This window comes from Fulvia fulva, chromosome 9 (assembly GCF_020509005.1).
Source record: "Fulvia fulva chromosome 9, complete sequence".
Lineage (NCBI taxonomy): Eukaryota > Fungi > Ascomycota > Dothideomycetes > Mycosphaerellales > Mycosphaerellaceae > Fulvia > Fulvia fulva.
This window is the reverse complement of record NC_063020.1, coordinates 2,997,355-3,015,670: the sequence shown is the minus strand read 5'-3', so window position 1 is coordinate 3,015,670 and position 18,316 is coordinate 2,997,355. Positions and strand designations below refer to the sequence as shown.

General features: G+C 52.8%; 12 protein-coding genes across 12 annotated transcripts; 5 read left to right on the top strand and 7 right to left on the bottom strand.

Annotated features, from left to right (window-relative positions):
• Window positions 1–552: 552 nt before the first annotated feature.
• CLAFUR5_09465 (putative glutamate carboxypeptidase) lies at window positions 553–2,908 on the top strand (the record flags this gene model as incomplete). Its single annotated transcript, XM_047908613.1, has 4 exons — window positions 553–672; window positions 781–1,275; window positions 1,330–2,250; window positions 2,306–2,908. The coding sequence occupies 4 exons, from the start codon at window positions 553–555 to the stop codon at window positions 2,906–2,908; spliced, it is 2,139 nt and encodes a 712-aa protein (XP_047766638.1).
• A 157-nt stretch (window positions 2,909–3,065) lies between these two features.
• On the bottom strand, window positions 3,066–4,772 carry CLAFUR5_09464 (Imidazole glycerol phosphate synthase hisHF; the record flags this gene model as incomplete). Its single annotated transcript, XM_047908612.1, has 2 exons — window positions 3,066–4,580; window positions 4,650–4,772. 2 exons carry the CDS (start codon window positions 4,770–4,772, stop codon window positions 3,066–3,068), a joined length of 1,638 nt encoding a protein of 545 aa, XP_047766639.1.
• Window positions 4,773–5,008: 236 nt separating this feature from the next.
• On the top strand, window positions 5,009–5,623 carry CLAFUR5_09463 (U3 small nucleolar ribonucleoprotein; the record flags this gene model as incomplete). Its single annotated transcript, XM_047908611.1, has 2 exons — window positions 5,009–5,417; window positions 5,472–5,623. 2 exons carry the CDS (start codon window positions 5,009–5,011, stop codon window positions 5,621–5,623), a joined length of 561 nt encoding a protein of 186 aa, XP_047766648.1.
• A 675-nt stretch (window positions 5,624–6,298) lies between these two features.
• On the top strand, window positions 6,299–6,766 carry CLAFUR5_09462 (uncharacterized protein; the record flags this gene model as incomplete). Its single annotated transcript, XM_047908610.1, has 1 exon — window positions 6,299–6,766. One exon carries the CDS (start codon window positions 6,299–6,301, stop codon window positions 6,764–6,766), a length of 468 nt encoding a protein of 155 aa, XP_047766640.1.
• Window positions 6,767–7,952: 1,186 nt separating this feature from the next.
• CLAFUR5_09461 (uncharacterized protein) lies at window positions 7,953–8,328 on the bottom strand (the record flags this gene model as incomplete). The annotated part of the gene is made up of 2 exons (XM_047908609.1): window positions 7,953–8,198; window positions 8,251–8,328. 2 exons carry the CDS (start codon window positions 8,326–8,328, stop codon window positions 7,953–7,955), a joined length of 324 nt encoding a protein of 107 aa, XP_047766203.1.
• Window positions 8,329–8,759: 431 nt separating this feature from the next.
• Window positions 8,760–10,325, top strand: CLAFUR5_09460 (uncharacterized protein; the record flags this gene model as incomplete). Its single annotated transcript, XM_047908608.1, has 3 exons — window positions 8,760–9,080; window positions 9,123–9,535; window positions 9,587–10,325. The coding sequence occupies 3 exons, from the start codon at window positions 8,760–8,762 to the stop codon at window positions 10,323–10,325; spliced, it is 1,473 nt and encodes a 490-aa protein (XP_047766206.1).
• Window positions 10,326–10,469: 144 nt separating this feature from the next.
• CLAFUR5_09459 (uncharacterized protein) lies at window positions 10,470–11,051 on the bottom strand (the record flags this gene model as incomplete). Its single annotated transcript, XM_047908607.1, has 1 exon — window positions 10,470–11,051. The coding sequence occupies one exon, from the start codon at window positions 11,049–11,051 to the stop codon at window positions 10,470–10,472; it is 582 nt and encodes a 193-aa protein (XP_047766743.1).
• A 47-nt stretch (window positions 11,052–11,098) lies between these two features.
• Window positions 11,099–11,731, bottom strand: CLAFUR5_20276 (uncharacterized protein; the record flags this gene model as incomplete). The annotated part of the gene is made up of 1 exon (XM_059463112.1): window positions 11,099–11,731. One exon carries the CDS (start codon window positions 11,729–11,731, stop codon window positions 11,099–11,101), a length of 633 nt encoding a protein of 210 aa, XP_059319114.1.
• A 354-nt stretch (window positions 11,732–12,085) lies between these two features.
• On the top strand, window positions 12,086–12,743 carry CLAFUR5_09458 (uncharacterized protein; the record flags this gene model as incomplete). Its single annotated transcript, XM_047908606.1, is given in 2 exon segments — window positions 12,086–12,368; window positions 12,388–12,743. 2 exon segments carry the CDS (start codon window positions 12,086–12,088, stop codon window positions 12,741–12,743), a joined length of 639 nt encoding a protein of 212 aa, XP_047766742.1.
• An 89-nt stretch (window positions 12,744–12,832) lies between these two features.
• Window positions 12,833–13,660, bottom strand: CLAFUR5_09457 (Cytochrome P450 monooxygenase gloP; the record flags this gene model as incomplete). Its single annotated transcript, XM_047908605.1, has 3 exons — window positions 12,833–12,989; window positions 13,049–13,233; window positions 13,628–13,660. 3 exons carry the CDS (start codon window positions 13,658–13,660, stop codon window positions 12,833–12,835), a joined length of 375 nt encoding a protein of 124 aa, XP_047766777.1.
• A 1,464-nt stretch (window positions 13,661–15,124) lies between these two features.
• Window positions 15,125–16,484, bottom strand: CLAFUR5_09456 (Cytochrome P450 monooxygenase gloP; the record flags this gene model as incomplete). The annotated part of the gene is made up of 2 exons (XM_047908604.1): window positions 15,125–16,197; window positions 16,262–16,484. 2 exons carry the CDS (start codon window positions 16,482–16,484, stop codon window positions 15,125–15,127), a joined length of 1,296 nt encoding a protein of 431 aa, XP_047766738.1.
• Window positions 16,485–17,083: 599 nt separating this feature from the next.
• Window positions 17,084–18,243, bottom strand: CLAFUR5_09455 (uncharacterized protein; the record flags this gene model as incomplete). The annotated part of the gene is made up of 2 exons (XM_047908603.1): window positions 17,084–17,914; window positions 17,968–18,243. 2 exons carry the CDS (start codon window positions 18,241–18,243, stop codon window positions 17,084–17,086), a joined length of 1,107 nt encoding a protein of 368 aa, XP_047766741.1.
• Between the last annotated feature and the right edge of the window lie 73 nt (window positions 18,244–18,316).

The window sequence follows — 18,316 nt, the reverse complement described above, 5'->3', positions numbered from 1 at the left end:
CGAGCTGGTCGCTAGATCATATGGACATGTTCTGTTGCTGTGCTGTGAAGAGAGGGAGGAGACGATGATGGCAGGGTCGGGGACATGTTTGGCCGTTGTTCCGACAGCATCGCAACCATGACACCACCTCACCTTCCTCCAGACAACACCATACACGTACGACATGCGCTATCGATCTTGTCCCGCATCATAACAGTGCGAATGCCGTACTCTCATCATCGAGACACGGCCATGCACGATTGCGTGCAGATACCTTGCAATGGCATCACGGGCTGCAGCCAAGCGAAACTACACCTCCAAGGGGAAGGTCACCAGGCGAACTCCTCTTGCTCCGCACGACAGATAACGCACTTGCTCCTTCGGTATGCCTCATTGCATTGCCCAGCCTTTTGAGGTGACATTGGTGCCTGCCAGGACCTCGCGATCCGGGCAAGCTGCGTGCTTATCGATGGCACAGCAGTAGCTGTGTCCGATCGACGGGAAACAGTAGGTATAAGTCTTCTTCATCAAGGTCATTTCTTCTTGTCTATATATACCAGCAGAAGAACAATAATGCATTACTCTGCCTCCCGCTTGGGGACTGCTGCGATAGCAGTGGTATTGCTACTACCTGCAGGATTACATGCTTGTCAACGCGAGCGAGAGTTCTTCACTCATCAACACAAGCGACAGGTAAGACCATGGCCTGACAGTGCTTTAAGATAAATAGAAAATCGACGCTTTGAGCGTCGAGGAATGTCCCGAAAATGTGCCCACAGTCGCTGACCCATCCGCTCGCAGGCAACACCGGTCCCAGAACTCACTGCAGATGAACAGTTGATCATCTCTTCATTTGACAATAATAGCATTCCTGACTGGTCTTACTACTACACGCATGGTGACCATCTGGCTGGTCGCAACAGAAGCCAAGCTCAATGGACCGCAGATCGATGGGCAGAAGCTGGCTTCGAGACTCGACTCGATAGCTACCATGTCTTTCTAGACTATCCAGTCAGCAAGTCTATTTCCGTGACCTGGCCAAACGGCACGACTTACACACCAAGCCTTGAAGAAGCTGTTCTTGAAGAAGACGATGTTACTGGCTGGGAGAATCGTATCCCTACTTTCCATGGCTACTCCTTCAGTGGCAATGCAAGCGCAGAGTATGTCTATGTCGGGAGGGGTCAGCAGGCTGACTTCGAACGCTTGATTGCACTTGGCGTAGAGCTGGAAGGCAAGATTGCCCTCGCGCGTTATGGAGGACCCTTCCGAGGTCTGAAAGTGAAGAACGCACAGGTATATTGTGACGTCGAGAACGACAGCCTTGCAACTCATGCTGACTTCACGTAGGAAAATGGCATGATCGGTGCTATACTCTTCACTGATCCGGGCGACGATGGTAACGTGACTGTCGCAAAGGGCGTGGCAGCATACCCGGATGGCCCGGCTCGTAACCCAACTTCAGTGCAGCGCGGCAGCGTTCAGTTCTTGTCGACATATCCTGGCGATCCGACCACGCCAGGCTACCCATCGAGGGAAGATTCACCCCGAGCAGACAAGAATGCAGTGCTACCGCAGATTCCGTCGATCCCCATCTCGTACGAAGAGGTCCAACCGATACTTGCAGCTCTTGATGGCTTCGGCACACCAGGAGCCCAGGTCAACCGGTCTATGTGGGTCGGTGCTCTCAACGCGACGTATGCGACCGGACCAGCGCCTGGAGTCACAATCAGTATGGACAACCAGATGGAAGATACGTACACCGACATCTGGAACGCCATCGGCATCATCAACGGCACGAATGCAGATGAGACCATCATCATAGGCAACCACCGCGACGCCTGGCTCATTGGTGGGGCAGCGGACCCCAACTCTGGTACTGCTGTGATCGTCGAGCTCGGTCGTGTCTTTGGCAAGCTTCTCGCACAAGGATGGCAACCCAAGCGGAATATTGTGCTCTGTTCGTGGGATGCCGAGGAGTATGGGCTCGTTGGCTCTACTGAGTGGGTGGAAGAGTACATACCTTGGATCAAAGACACTGTGGTGTCGTACTTCAACATCGACGTCGGTGCAAGCGGACCGCATCCTGGAATTACCGCATCGCCTGAGCTGCACGCGATTGCTACAGAACAGATGAAGAAGGTCGTCTGGCCAGCGATGGGCGGGAACGAAACGATGTACGATGTCTGGATGGATGACACGATGGGTCGGATTGGTGTGCTTGGAAGTGGCAGCGATTATACTGCATTCGTTCACCGAGGTATCGCTGCAGTAAGTCCAACTCCTCCGAACAGCCATGCTCTGACCTTTCTAACACTACCAACAGATCGACATGGGCTCCGACCCCGGCCCAGGGGATCCAATCTACCACTACCACAGCAACTACGACAGCTACCACTGGATGGCCAACTACGGCGACCCTGGCTTCCTTGTCCACAAAGCAATGGGTCAATACCTTTCCCTCCTAGCCTACCACCTCGCAAACGAAGACCTCCTCCCCCTTGAACCCATCAACTACGCCACCCAAATGGAATCCTACTATACTGCCCTCCGCTCCACAATCGGCAATTCTACCCAAGACCTCGACACCTCAACCCTCGAGTCCGCCATCGAAGATTTCCGCGGTCAGGCGATCGAGGCCGAGAAAATGGCGCAGCAGGCGATTGCGGCTGGCGATGATGCGCTGCTGCAGGTTGTGAACAAGAGGTACCGAGACTTTCAGAGGGGGTTTGCGAGTCAGGGTGGGTTACCTGGGAGGGAGTTCTATCAACATTTGATTTTTGCGCCGGGTGTTGATACAGGATACGCGCCGGTCACGTTTCCGGGGATCACGGAAGCGGTGGAGGCTGGGAACTTCACGTTGGCGGAGGAGTATTTGGAGAAGACGGTGAGGGCGATTGAGGTGGCAGGGAATATCTTATACACGTAAACGGATGGGAAGTAGTGGTGATGCGTGGCCTGGGCTTCGGTTAAGTAGACATCGCCACAGTGACGATGCCTAGGCTTACGAAGAAAAGACGTTTCAGGGTAGTCTATATCTAGCTAACTTCATCGGGATGATTGCCAGGCTATCGAGACCCAGTCCACTAGACTTCTTCCTCAAACTTCCTAACCAACAACCCTGTCTTCCTCAACTCCTCCTTAACCTGCTTAACAGTCCATTCTCCACGATGGAACATCCCCGCTCCCAACGCAGCGTCCACATTCGTCTTATCAAAGACCTCAGCAAAGTGACCCGCATTACCTGCACCACTCGATGCAATCACGGGAATCTTAACAGCTGCTTTCGCCATCTTGATCAACTCCAAGTCGAAACCAGAGTTTGTCCCGTCTTTATCGATGCAGTTGAGTAGAATTTCTCCTGCGCCCATTGCTTCGACAGCCGTGAGGAGCTGCACCACGTCTAGATCGCGGGTTTCGCGGCCTCCTTTGATGGTGCAGGCGTACCAGCAGAACGTCTCGCCGTTCGGGCCTGGAGTGCTAGTTTGGATGGTGTGGTGAGGGGTGGAGTCGGCTGAGGAGACATAGACGCGCTTAGGGTCGACCGAGACGACGACGGCTTGGGCGCCGTATGCTTCACTGATGGTCTCGATGGCGGTCTTGCCGGTGAGGGTCTTGTGCGAGGCGTGGTATTCCTCTGCGGCTGTGACTGCGTCTGAGCCGATTGAGACTTTGTCCGCACCGGACTTGAAGTATAGCGTGGCGACTTCGAGGGCTGGAGCCACGCGGCCTGTCTCTGGGTCGGTAGTGTCTCTGATTCCCCCACCGATCGTCAAGGGCACGAAGACGGTTGCGGAGGCTTGGCGGAGGACTTCGAGCATGGGAAGGTCTTTCAGTGGTGTATCACGGAAGGAAGTGATGTTGAGGAATGTTACCTCATCGGCGCCTTGCTCGTAGTATTGCTGTGCTTTTTGAACTGGTTTGCCGAGGTTACGGACGGATTTGTCGGATTTCTCGCGGACGTCGTATTGATCGCCTTTTGTTACTACGAGATCGCCATTGTCGTTCGTGCGGACATCGAGGCAGGCGATGATCCTTCGTGTGAGACCGTCTCGGATGGAGTTCTGGTCGAGCTCCGCGGGGAGTGGTAGACTCTTTTGACCTTCAAGGAACGCTTTGAGAACGCGCTGACCGGCAGCACCACTCTTCTCGGGATGAAATTGGGTAGCAAGAACGTTGCCCTTTGCGATGGCCCCAACGAAATCTTGGTCACCGTAGCGAGCCTTGGCTACAGTCCAGCCATCCTTCTCAAGCTCGCCCTCTCGATAAGGTACAGCATATGAGTGCACATAGTAGTACTTGCTGTCAGGACGCATTCCATAAACACTGTCGTTGTTGGCCTCAGTCTTGGCAGAGTTCCAGCCAATGTGTGGTACACTCTTCGTGTCGCTGCGGAAGCGTTCGAGTCGACCCTTTACAACACCAAGACCCGGGACAGAAGAGTTCTCTTCAGAGCCTTCGAAGAGTGCTTGTATTCCTACACAAATTCCCATGAATGGTTTGCCAGATTGAATGTACGATCGTACCGGTTCGACATAACCGGCGTTGGCGAACTGGGTCAGACAGTGACCAAAGTGGCCGACACCGGGCAGTATGAGTATCTACATGATTACATCTCCTGTCAGCAATCAGTTTGAGATCATCGCAGAGCCTGGTCGAAGGCAACATACCTCTGCTTTGGGCACATCTTCAGGCGACTTGATCCATTGCACTTCCCAGCCAAGCTTTTCGATGGCATTGACCAGCGACCGGATGTTGCCGGCAGCGTAGTCTAGCAAGTGAACAACGGGCATCTCAAAGACTATATGAGAGGGCTTCAGTCTTCGTCAAATGTCAATGTCAATGTCAATGCCTTCACCGAAAAATGTTGGTGACTGTTCGTCACTGCCCGGAATTAAAGTTGTTATCGGATACCGCTAGTGCCACATTTGGAATAGCTCAAAGCTCAATCGTCAAGCCGAAGACTTCGACATCAGTCTTTCGCGACGACTTCGACTTCTCACAAACATCGCCCTGTCAGCTCGTCGCTATGGTGCGCAAACTCAAGCATCATGAGCAGAAACTGCTCCGAAAGGTCGATTTCGTCAACTACCCGGGAGACGACCAACATCGCAGCGCTGCCGTGCTGCGACGATACTCGATTTCCAACCCGTCCGACTATTCTGCCTACAACCGCCTGGCCGGCAAGCTTCGACATCTGGCGCATCGCATAGCGCTTCTACCTCCCGAATCGCCATTTCGAAGATCACAGGAGGGCAAGTTACTCGACAAGCTACACGACATGGGTCTGTTGGGACACGGTGATACTGGAGGCAAGCTGTCGGACGTGGAAAAGAAAATCACAGTGTCCGCATTCTGTCGCAGGCGCCTGGGTGTGGTCATGACGAGGTTGCGAATGGCAGAGACAGTGTCGGCTGCAAATCGCTTCATCGAACAAGGTAGGCGTTAACGGCAGCATGGTGCTTCATGAAGGTGCTGACAGTATGCTACAGGACATGTGAGAGTAGGCACTGAAGTCGTGACTGACTCCGCCTTTCTCGTGACGAGGAACATGGAAGACTTTGTGACGTGGGTTGACTCCTCCAAGATCAAGAGGAACATCATGAAGTACCGGGACAAGCTGGACGACTTCGATCTACTCTGAGCTGGACCAATCTCCTGACATTCAGCGAATATGCCGAATGGCATCACTGTATGGGCTACACTGGAGAATTGGTGAGCTGAGCCATGCCTACCACAAGCCATGACGTTTCACTGGTCGAAAGTGATGGGATGCGGGTTGGATGGTGGGCAGAGTTCGGTCACGTGCAGGATATCACGCATGTGCTAGCCTGCAGGGTTCCGAGCACACCCCACCATTCTTCTTCGCCCTCCTTCCACCTTTTCTCCTGCTTCCTGATGATACTGTCACCACACGACAGTATCGGTCTACTGTCATCGGCCGACCTCAGGAGACATCCAGGTGGCATTACAAGCAGTCGGACAGCACAAGGCTTTGCCTCAGCAACACTTGATGCTGCGTTGCCATCATTGCTGCCGCCACCGGCCATAGCAGTGACACCTCACCGCTACTAAAACCACGTCGTCCGAAGAGGACCTGCAAGATCCACGGGGTTGACTTGACTCCGTCTGGCATATTTCATCGGAGCTGGTCTCTAGGACTTCACTGTCTCGTCGACACAGCAGAGCGCTTGCGGCACAGCACTGAGTCATCGTCCATTCGGCCCCACGAACTCACTGCTTTGTCACCTCCGTTTGACCGGCGTCGACCAAGGTTGCCGAGGAGAAAACTTTGATCAATCTCCACCCTACCTTCACCATGCCTACCGCCGTGCAGAAGTCACGCACATCACGTGACAAGATGAAGCCGCCTGCTGCTCGAAAGCCCGCCTTGTGTGCGACACATTCAGCTCTCTATCAGCAACCGCAGAATATGAAGGCTTTACCACCGCTGCCTCTGGCGAAGCTCTTCTCTGATGCTGGCCTCGGCAAATCTGATGCTTGGCAGTTGAGAGCACCCAAGAAAGTCGACCCTGTCCTCACACTGTCGTACGAGGAACGATTGCACTTCTCTCAGCAAGTCAAAGATCCTCGTAGGATTACATCTGAACACCCTGCCGTGGATGATCCGAAGGTCAGGTTTCTGAAGACGGATCTGGAGTCAACTGCGCCCAGTGTGATCAGCCCTACCTTCATGATTGGGTTACCATGTGGGGAGCTTATCGAGGCAGCGCACGTGTATCATGACGATCGGATCAAAAAGCAGAGAGACTCTGTCACGGAGTAAGACTGGGCTACATGAGTCTTGCTGCGTGTATAGCTTCGGGGTGCAGAGAATTTCATTCATACTTGCGTGGGGCTCTTTTCGAGAATGATTACTTTCATATCACGATGCCGCTCATCCATTCCCAGTCTTCTACTGCTCGGTGATCTTGCGCCAAGCATTTTCATTTTTGGCTACCTGTCAGTGCTAAATGTCCGACAAATACACGGAACGATACTCATAGGTTGCTGCACTCGGTGCCATGCGTACGTCCCCAAGGCATGGTGCAATCAGTCCCAGTACGATGCGCTGGAACCGACACGATCTGTACTGCGAATATAGAGTCGGATCTCATCGTCCCCATTGTTCACAAGATCATCTTGGATGTCATGGCCGTTGCCACTTCAACACATGCCCGTGACACTTGACGTATGCACACCTGCAGTCTCTAACGGTTTGGGCAAGATCCTGGCTTCCTGTCCGGCTGATCGAGCTTCGGGGATCTGGCTGCCATATTGATGCTCCATGGGACTGTAACATGGTCGATAATGCGTGCCATCGTTTCGGGTATGCGTGACAATCGTTGTGGTGTTCGCCTTCGGGTAAAGTTGAATCTTGTTCATGGTTGAAGAGGATCTTGATCGGCAACCCGGCATCCTTGTTTTCGATCTCGGGCCGAGAAGCCGATGTCGTTGAAGTCTGGAAGTCGCGTCGAGATTGCTTGACTTCACATATTTCCTCCTTCTCATCAGCACCTCATGTGCTCTTAAAACTCCATCGCTAGTGACCAACGAAACGGCGTATCCTCAATCGTACACTACTCGCCCCTACATAAAGAAGACCCAGCCGTGGACGCGGGCCGGCAAGATCTTTACAGCTGCATGAATCCATGCCACGCTAGCTCGATCTAAGGTGGCACGAAAACCACACGCCTCCATCTCTACCATGCCGGTGGCTTCAACGAAAACGTTCTCTCCTCAACCCGATCGAACGTCACTGGACGATATGTGTCTCGAGAAGCGAAGAGGCTTAGATCATGCATGTTCAAGAGATCTACTGCTTTAGGACGCCAATGAAGAGGGAGAGCATGTCTACACGAGATCCAGTCTCGTGTGCTTGACCGAGCGACGCTGCGTCTCCGCTATCAGCACTTCCCCTCAACACGAGCATAGCATCTACCTTAGATGAGAGATCATTCGACAGCGGCCCCCTAGCCGAAGGCGGAAGTCGCAAATCTTTGCACTTCTTCGATATACCGACAGACTGGATCGAACTGTTTCCGATCCATGAACGCATATCCTTGACGATGCGCTGCCACTCTCGCCTCGAGCGCAGGATTGACAGCCTCCACACCCTGCACGCCGTTGCGTGCAAAGCCACCGGGGTTCGTACCGAAGTTCTCAGATATGAGTGAACCAGAAGCAGAAGTACGGCCGTCTTCATCGCCGTGCCAGGCCTCAAGCCATCAACACGCCAATGAAATCCGCCGATGTGGTCACAAAACTGACAGGTGAGCTCCAGCCCACGTCCAGTGGATCAACAGGCTCAGCGACTTCGTATGCAGGTACTGTGAGCTTGATCCACATTATGACCAAAACAGACGCTAGCTTTGATCTCTTACGGCAACCAACACGAGAGTTCTCCAGGCATCACATACGATCCTTGCCCATTGTTTCGAGTTTGGGGACCTGCCATGATAGCGGTGACAGGAACAGAACTCCCCACGGCTACTTACCGCCGTGCTTCCACTCTGCTGGTAAATCTCGCAAGCAAGAAACCCACCGCGATGGGACAACCAGCTGCACCTTCACGCAAAAGAGGTACCATTCCCTAGCATCGAGCCACCACATCCCATTCTCTATTTATCTATTCCGAACGATGTCTCTCTTTTCGTAGTCAGCAAGACGTCAAGACTTGTTCACTCTTCAGTACATATGGACAACTTTGCCACTTTCAGGTAGTACTTCTTCTGGGCAGCTGGAGCACTCGCTTGCTTGTCACAATCACATACTCCAAGATGCCGGGCAACTTCCACGAGGTCCCTGAGTCAATCCTGGCGTCCTGGCCGAAAGCGAACTTTGACGATCCAGTACGTAGAGGATGGATGCCAGCCTTCGCATTGACGTGGCAGGTTGCTGCTACAATACTGCTCGCGGCGCGCTTCTACCTCAGAGCCAGGAGACAGGCAGGAGAGTTTGGACTGGATGACTTGATGATCTTCATCGGCTGGTTCTTCTCCTTGGGCTTCACTACGACGGCGTACATTGGTACAGAACGATATGATCTAGATCGCCATACTTGGGATGTTCACCCACAATTCTATGTCGGTGCTGCACTGGTGAGTACAGTACGAGCTCAACATAAACGAGTCGCTGACCAGACTCAACAGACTGGTTGGACGGCACAGCTTATGTTCATCTTCTCGACTGTCCCAACGAAGCTCTCAGTCTTGCTGTTCTACCGAAGGATGATCAAAGATAGTCTAGACAAGCGATGGCTGTACGCTATCTACTTTGCGATCTTCGTCACGGCTGCTTACGGGTCCGCCGTATTCCTCACCTACTGCAACATGTGCCATCCTCTGTCGGCATATTGGCTCAGCTACGACTTCACGTACGACACGGAGTTCGCCTGTATTAATGGACATGCTCTGACTGTGACCAGCGGAGTCTTGAGCTGTCTCTCTGATGCATACGCGGTAGCACTTCCGTGCTTGATTCTGAGACAGTATTCATTGGATGTACCAAAGAGGCAAAAGATCGCTCTCAATCTCATCTTTGCCATGGGCTTCCTGTATGTACAACAATCTGACTTGCACCAAGACCTTGGCTGACTGAACTGCAGAGTGACTGGGGCCGGCATTGGCAGAACCTACTACCTATGGAGGATCAATCACACTTACGACACTTCTTGGGCCGGCTTCGATCTCTTCGCTTGGTCCGTAGTCGAATGTCATCTTGCCATCATCTGTGCATGTGCACCATCACTTCGGGCATTCTTCCGGCACTACCTGAGGGACCATATCAAGCGAACCTTTACTTCGTTCAGTAGTGTCAGCTACTATGCACAAGACAAGCCTGGAGATACGGAAGCATCCCGTAGCACTTCTACCAGAGCACTAGATCCTCACGAGGCGCGGCATGAGGACCTTGAGGCGTGCATTAGCGACAAAGGAAGACCGGAATCGTCAATGTATGACTTGAACACGAGCTACCCTTCTTCAGGAGCTCTGGCAGATGGGAACTCGCACGATGATATTACGAAGATCACATCACCTGAGGAGTACGAGATGTACATCACGGCAAAGCAGAAGAAGCTACACCCCCACGCCAGTCTTAATCGGTTACAAGCGGTGGATACCAATCTTGCAGAGGAGACAGTAACACCAAAGTCTGTGAAGCGTGCCTCGACAGCTTCGATCGAGGCTTTTGCGAGGTCAGAGTTGAAGACTATCGATGTGCCCAGTCGGCGGACGTCGAAGCATAGTGGTGTGAAGCCAAGAGTTGAGCCTGCGCAGACAACTTTCCACATTTATAGCGAACCTGTAGTAGAGCCGAGGGGTCATAATGACAATGCCATGTAATGCTTGTTGTCTGATGCCTTCTTTGTGATTTTCTTTCGAAAGCCATCTCCACTCCCTTCAGCCATTACCATATTCCGGTAGAACCGACTGGACGCCTACCCACCTGTAGTCATCCGTCCTTGCCGCATGAGTTGGGAAGCACCCTCAATCGTCCCACCACCACCTATCTCCAGCTTGATCCTCCAAAGCTTCCTTAAAAACCTCTAGAGCTGCGCTCACGGTGCTCCATCGACATCTCTGCATCTCGATTACCAGCTCAAACATACGAACAGTTGCACCAGACAGTGGGATGGTTCTCGGGCCAATGGCCGCAGTCTGTGAACATGGAGACCTGATCCTTGTGGTAGAGCTCCAACCACTATTCTTCCAACTCCAGCAGTTCCAGAAGCGTAGCTCGTACTCAAAGCCCTCTGCAAAATTGTTGCCCACCTCATAATTGGACCAAAGACCTTCGGCCTGTTGGTGAAAGTGAAGTGCCACCGCTGGGTCGGGGTCGGGCACTTCGATTGAGAACTTGTTTTCGATATAGTAGATGGACCTGGCTTCGGCACGTATCTGACGACAGACTCGCAAGAGTGCTGGCGTCTTGAGGCCATCGTATCCATCGTCGCACACAAAGATCTGGCTGTGTTGCACAAGAGCGAAGCGGTAGATACGATTGCGAAGTTCTGGTGGCATCTCGAGGAGGTGACAGCGTGCTGTGGTGATGGGGGCTGACTCCGCCATCGCTGGAAGAGTGTTGCGAATATATGAGTGTGAGTCGGTGGTATGGCTTATCGTTGAAACTCGTGTGAGTTGAAGTGAAGTTGCGCAGGTGATGGTGAAGACGTTGGTGGCGAAGGTTGAGACGTGCTTTCCTGAAGAGTCTTGACCACTTCCCAAGGCGAGGACGCAAGTTTCTTGACCATCACAAAAGCATGCTGTGCGGCGCAGCAAATCTCATCATCCCACCCACAGTCGCATAGCTTTGGATATGACACCTCACCATCATAATAGAGCTTGAGCCATGCCATCAAGTTGTTCCAGCCAAAACCTGGTCCGCTCGTAACAAGGCAACGGTGCTTGAACTTGTTTTGCAGCTGATTATCGCTGTTGCTCCAGTATCTGACCATCTGCCTGTGTAGCCTATGCACGATCTCAGGGTCGAAGTTGTGGATTGTGAGGTAGAAATGGGTTTGAAGGTAGTAGATGGGACTGGCTTCGGAGCGTATCTGCCGGCATGTTCGCAAAAGTGAGGGCTGCTCGAAGTCGTGGTCTTCTATGTCGACTATCGGCCTTGTCTGATCCTCCATCCAGTTCTTCCAATATCCAAGCAGGACGTAGCGGTAAATGCTGTTTCGAAGCTCGGCTGGCAATTCAAGAAGGTGGCATGGCCCGGTGGGGGTAGCCGACATCGAGCTGGCCATGCTGGTTCTCGCTCGGTATGTGGTGGTCCAGTGGTGGGAGGTGGTGCAGTTGTCGTGATCGAATGATTGAGTGGTTGGTGAGTTAGTGTCATCCGATCGTGTTGGAAATGGCTTATATCTCGAAGCTCATCCAAAAAGACATGTGACACTTAGGCGACTAGTGAAGCCTGTGATGTTCATGCAGACCCCACTCTTTCAAAGTGCTCCAATCGGCCAATGATCAGATCTCACTTACTTGTCACATGCGCTTTGTGAGCCCTCTCAAGCGAACCTACACCTCCACCTGCATACCACATATGACCTCGCCCTCCCACGCTCCACATGCAACCTCAACGGCAACCTGGAACCGGCACCATGAACAGCATGGCCAAACCCCAAGTAGTCCACCTCAACCTCAGCGGCTCAAACCGTCAGGAATCGGTACCTGATTTCTTCAACGCCATCAGATCCAAAGCAGACCTCAAGCGCATCACCAAGATTCCAGAAGCAACAGCTCTCTTCACCAGCACACCACGCCCACCCATCTTCACCGACGATGGGGCCCTCTGTCGTCCTGAAAACCACGAGCTCCGAGCCCAAGCGATCGAGTACATTTGCAGCGGCGGTACCATCATCGGAATAAGCTCATTCGGATCCAGTATGAGTCATGGTCACAGCATTCTTCGAGGAGCTTGGACTCCCGTGGAAGGCTGCTAGCTACTACAGAGAAGAGTTCAGCCTTCAGTCGAGCTTCACTGCCTTCAAGATCGATAAGTTGCCCTTCCAGTATAGCATGAAGGCGGCGCATCTGGTGGATGTAGAGAAGAAACACGCCTTGTACGCACCGACTCCTGAGTCCGAGTATGAGGCACTGGGCCTGGGAAAGCGAGTCTCAGAGGAGCCGGTAGATGAGGAGATCGTAGCGGCGGCGTTTGCGAAAGTCGGCGAGGGAAGTTTCGGTTACATCGGTGATGTCAACTATCAGGAGGAGACTGTCAAGGTATTGCTTGCAATGCTCGGTCTACTGGAGTAGTGGTCGAAGGGTGGTATGTCGAGGTTCTTATGTTTTGAGTGCCGTGAGTAGATCAATCCACGGAAAGCTCAAGCTCACCATCCATGGACTCACGACTGCCTCAACCTAAACTGCAGAGACGCCGTCAAATCTGGCATCGCAGCATTCTTCATATAGATCGTCTGAGGGCGTGGCCCGGTGAGTCTGACATCGTAGTTGTTGACGATGTAAGCCAGCATAAGCTTCATCTCTTGTGCCGCGAAGAATCTGTATCGGTCGCACGGTCAGTATCGCCTCTCTTCCGTCTTCTTAACCACAGCACTCACCTTCCCGGACACGCATGCCTCCCCGCCCTAAACGACATGAAGTTCTCTCCAATACTGACAGTCGCCTGCTGCTTCTTGTCCAGCACCTTCTCCTCCTCATCGAACGATTCTCTCACCCGTGCGAACCTCAACGCATCATAGTCGTCTGGCTGGTCGTAGTACGCCGGATCCGAGTGGATAGCAGCCTAGACCAGAGCAATGTCAGCTTTACGAGGAAAATACGCGGCAGTGCTGGTAATGCTGAACAACGTACCGCCGGAAACCCCACCTTCACCCCCTTAGGTATATGCGTCCCATCACTAACGTGCTTCACCACCGAGCGGGCCACACCACCGAGCGGGCCACTTTTGCCAAGAACTGTACCACTTCCACAGATACAGCTATGCAACCACCATTACAGCGTGTATTGTCTTCAAACGAGGCCAAACTGACCTTAGCTGTCCAGGCCACGAAACGCGACGCGACAATCACGAATCGACTTGCTGCAAAGGTATACGACGCGTCTCGAACTACACTAGGGTATCGATTGAATGGACGACCTCCTCGGGGTGACTGCGAGCCCAATTCGAAGAAGCTTACAGAGCTAGAAGAGAGGGTGATACTTGAGTACATACTCGAGCTGGATCTTAGAGGTTTCCCGCCATCAAAGGCTAGTGTACGAGCAATGGCCGATTCATTGCTACAAGAGAAGGGTCTCAAGCCCGCTGGTCTCAATTGGACAGACAGGTTCATTAGGCGGCATCGTGAGCTAAAGGTTCGCATGACACGTGGATACGATCGTCAGCGAGCCCTGATAGAAGATCCAGACGTTATCGAGAGGTGGTTCTTGCTTGTGCGTAATATGAAGGAGAAGTATGGCATCCTTGACCAGGACACCTACAACTTCGACGAGACAGGGTTCATGATGGGTGTCATTACGTCTCAGAGCGTCGTTACGGGTTCAGAAAGGCGTGGTGGAAAGAGGAAGGTCGTTCAACAGGGCAATAGAGAATGGGCAACAGTGATTGAGACCATCTGTGCAGACGGAACAGCGCTCCCACCCTACGTCATCCTTGCAGGCAAACAGCACATCAGTACCTAGTACCAAGACGGCAACTTGGGTCCAGACTGGACAATCGGGCTAACAGAGAACGGCTGGACCAATAATGAGTTCGGTATACGGTGGCTAGAGCATTTCCAGAAGCATACTGTAGCTCGTACGACTGGGGCATGGAGACTGCTCATTATCGATGGCCACGAGAGCCACAACTCGAAGGCATTCCAGAATCTGTGCAAGGAATACAAGATCTTGGCCCTATGTATGCCATCGCACGCCTCGCACTTACTCCAGCCATTGGATGTGGGTTGCTATTCGCCTTTGAAGAAGGCATACGGTGCTCAGCTCTCGGGCTTGGCACGCCAGCGCATCACTCATATCGACAAAGTAGAGTTCCTACGCGCCTTCCGGGCAGCCCATAACGCTGTATTCAGACAGGAGAACATCCTATCGAGCTTCAGAGGCGCTGGTTTGGTTCCATTCAATCCACAGGCAGTGATCGACAAGCTTGATGTCAAGCTACGTACGCCAACCCCTCCAGCTCCGGTCTCTACCCCTTGGGAGTCGAAGACACCACGAACTGCAAAAGAATTCGACTCTCAATCGACACTAGTAACGAACAAAATGCGTGCCCGGGCAGGTTCATCGCCAAACTCGTTACAGGAAGGGGTGCATCAGCTTGTGAAAGGGAGTAGAGAGATAGCGCATCAGATGGCTCTTATGCGAAGCGAGATCAGTGAGCTACGCAAGTCTAACGAGGCCCTTACACAGCGAAAAGCACGAAAGCGCAAGTATATTCAGTCTAGAGGGTCTCTAACCTTCGATGAGGCGTCGCAATTGATACCTCTAGAGGATACTAGGAGGCAGGAAGTGAGTAGAGAGTCGCTAGATAGTGTTCGGCCAGTACTAAGGCTACGACGCTGCAAGCGATGTGGCGAGTCGGGGCATAACGTACGCACCTGTCAAGTAGACTTGCTAGATAGCGAAGAATCTGAAGAGGAATTGTCCTCCTAGTAACGATTCTGTAGGATGTCGTCGTGTTAAGATACCGTCGTAATCAAAGTGGAAGTGGTACAGTTCTTGGCAAAAGTGGCCCGCTCGGTGGTGTGGCTCGCTCGGTGGTGAAGCACGTTAAGTGTAATCCCTCCAGGCTTAATTACCGCCCTTAGCACGCCGACGCTGTTAAATGCGGTCACCCGCATACTCTCCTTAATCGCACTGTCGACCTTGACGAGGTCATTGATGAAGGCTTTGGTCCATTTGCCGTCGTGCTTGTGCAGGACTTCCGTGACTTCATCCCGGAGTGCGGACACGAATTCCGCAGAACGGGGCGAGCTGTAGAGATCTAGGAGTGCATTCGTGATGGTGAAGGATGTGTTGTGAATGGTAACCATATTAAGGCGCATGAGGCGGCGGCAGATCTTATCGGTGTCGAGTTCTGACGGGTCGTTTTGCTTGAAGCATTCTTCGATGACCCATTCAAGAGCGTCGTTCGGTGACTCTCGTTGCTGACCACTTTGAATCTCCTTCAGCCGTCGCTCGATAATAGGTACAGCATACTTCTTGCATGTCTTGATATAGCCCCGCAACTTCCACGTCAAAAAGGGCGCAGTGAAAGGACGCAGCACTCTGGGAATGACGTTGATAACCGCTGCCGATGCAAAGATTCGCTGGGCATAATCCCGCATGCTATCCAGAAACTCCGGCTCGCGACATAGCTCGGTGCCACTAAAGACTCGGTTCGCTGCACGGCTGACAATTCTGACGAGTGAGTCCCATATCACAAGATCAGTCCATTCGTGTGGCGCGGCTTTCCATTGCTCTTGGAAGCCCAGCACCAGCTCTGTATAGACGTGTTCGATGAGAGTGGGGAGCTTTCGAGTGAGTTGGTGTCGAACCACTTCCAGGTGGAGTGGATTGTGCGCCGCGACATCCATATCACCCGTCCACTTGGCTGCAATGAGTTCTTGCAATATCACTCTCACGCAGAGCTCATCGTCCGGCCTTTGCATTAGTTCCTGCAGCTGTGCCGGTGGGAGCACCATGATGTCATCACTTCCAAGCTGCGGTAGTACATATGCACGGCCTTTTTGAGAAAACTCATGGTAACCATCTAGAATCTCGTCAGCTGAGTCTGTGGCTGCTACAGTCCAAGTACTAATACTGGTATCCCTTACCAATGATCATGTCACGGCCGTGTTTGAACGATTCAAGAGATGCTCTGAGCGTCGCGAATTGGCCGTGCTTGATGCCTGTCCATTGTTGCAATCGAAGGTAGCGGGCCTGGGAGGAGAAGTATGTGATGAGAAGGGAGGTGAAGGTGTAGGTGCAGAGGAGAGCGAAGCAACCCGTCAGAATCCGAGTTAAGCTGACATCTTGTGAGAGAATGATGTTGGTCATGTTGGAAGGTCAGACATTGACCGATGGATTATGTCGAGGAGCTCGCTGTCGAATCGAGCGATGGTCATGTATAGTGCTATGAGAGGAGAATCGGACGTGAACAAGCTCGGGTGAGTATATGTGCTTGCTTGGAGCCCTTGCGATACTGCATGCGTGACGTTGGAAGATCACTGAGGGCCTAATCCATCGGACGTGTGTCAGCGTGCGCACAGAAAGCCTAAATGTACGGCCTGTCCAGGCAAAGGGCTTCGTGGTTGGGTGTTCTTACGTCCGAAAGTTAGTGCGATGACCTATCTCACGTGCTTGGCACCTTGTCGTCTCTTGGCGTAATACAGTACCTTCATCCAGAACAGGCGCGAAATCGAGCATCGTCCAATGGCTGCTATGGGACGGTCAGCAAGTCGCGCCGGAGCGCTAGCATGCCGATCTCCGTGTGCATGGCCTGTCATCAGGCTTTCCCTGCTCGAACACGCGCAGGATTGCCCGATGCTCGCTTTCGTAGCTCGTACTTTTGTGTTCGAGAAGCTGAAGCTGTCCAGTGTATGTGACGTGGCTAAAAGCATTGTAACCGGCTGTCCTTGGGACCCATGGTCGTCCTCTCACGCCTCTTCAAAAGCCCCATCTCTTGTCGCCTGCACGCGTGCAATGTAAGCATCAGCCTTGGCCTTGATCTGAGTGAACACGGGATCGGCAAACATTTCTTCCAGCTTGCGAATTTGCTGCTTCAGCGCCTCCTCATCGTGCTCAGTAATGTACCTGGTACTTTTCAGCGCTTCGTGGATCTCATAGCTGCGAGCAATCACCCTGTCTTTGTGGTTCCGCTGCATGACATCGTTCATCAATGTCTTGAGGTGCTGAGATTTCTTGCAGAGTCGGAAGGCTTTGCCCAGAACGTCAATGGGCGTCACGGTCAAATCCTTGGGCTCGTTGGCGCGAACGTACTGCTCGATGTCCGTCGGAACGCCTTCCAGTTTCTGTTTCGACACTCGACCAAGACGAGTAACAGGCCATAGTATCTGCCGAAGCTCTTCGTCGTCCGGCGGCTCTCCGTTATCCAGTTTAAGACTGACATTGACCGTTTTGAGAGCACCGCTGCTGGCAAGGAACGTGCAGATACTGTAAAGAGTGTGGTTGAGAGCGACGCGCAGGTGTTCTGGAGCGTCCACCTTATCCGTGGAGTTTTGAGCATCGACTACGAAGTTGACATCGATGCCATGGAAGCGCAAGAGTTCTGCCGGCCAGCTGCTGAAAATCGCGCTTATTCGCCGCTGGCTTCTTTCAAATCCAGAGTGGGTCACTTTGACACCAAGAAACGAGTATTCGCGAACTTGGGCGCCAGGAAAGGTGGTGCCACTCGGCCTGTGGAAGATCTTGATGTCGATGGATGGAACGTTGTGGCCGTAGAGGATGCCGTGAGCTTCGTCGCGTGTCTAGATTTGTCAACACGCGTCGCGGATCAAAGTCATGTGTGTAAGACACGTACCTGCTTGGAGCATCGTAGAATGGCTGTCGAACAGCACATTTTGCCTTTGTTGCCTGAGTACAGATTCAAGAGGTGCCCGTAGATGAGGTTTCGCATTTCAGCGGGAAGATCTAAGAAACGGAATACTGCAGGAGCGTCGTCCAACTGCTGCAGCGTGTCGAGCAGACGCTGCTTCTTGCTGCTCTTCGGCGGCTTCTTCCCGGTGCGCTTCTCGACAAACACCTTGAGTTCCTCCACGCGACAGCTCTTGTAGTTGAGACCCGCTAGCGGCGCCATGATGATGTGTTGGTGTGTTTTGCGATGGTGCTCGTGGGTGAGTCAGGCTTCACAGAGCTTGAAGAATTCTTCC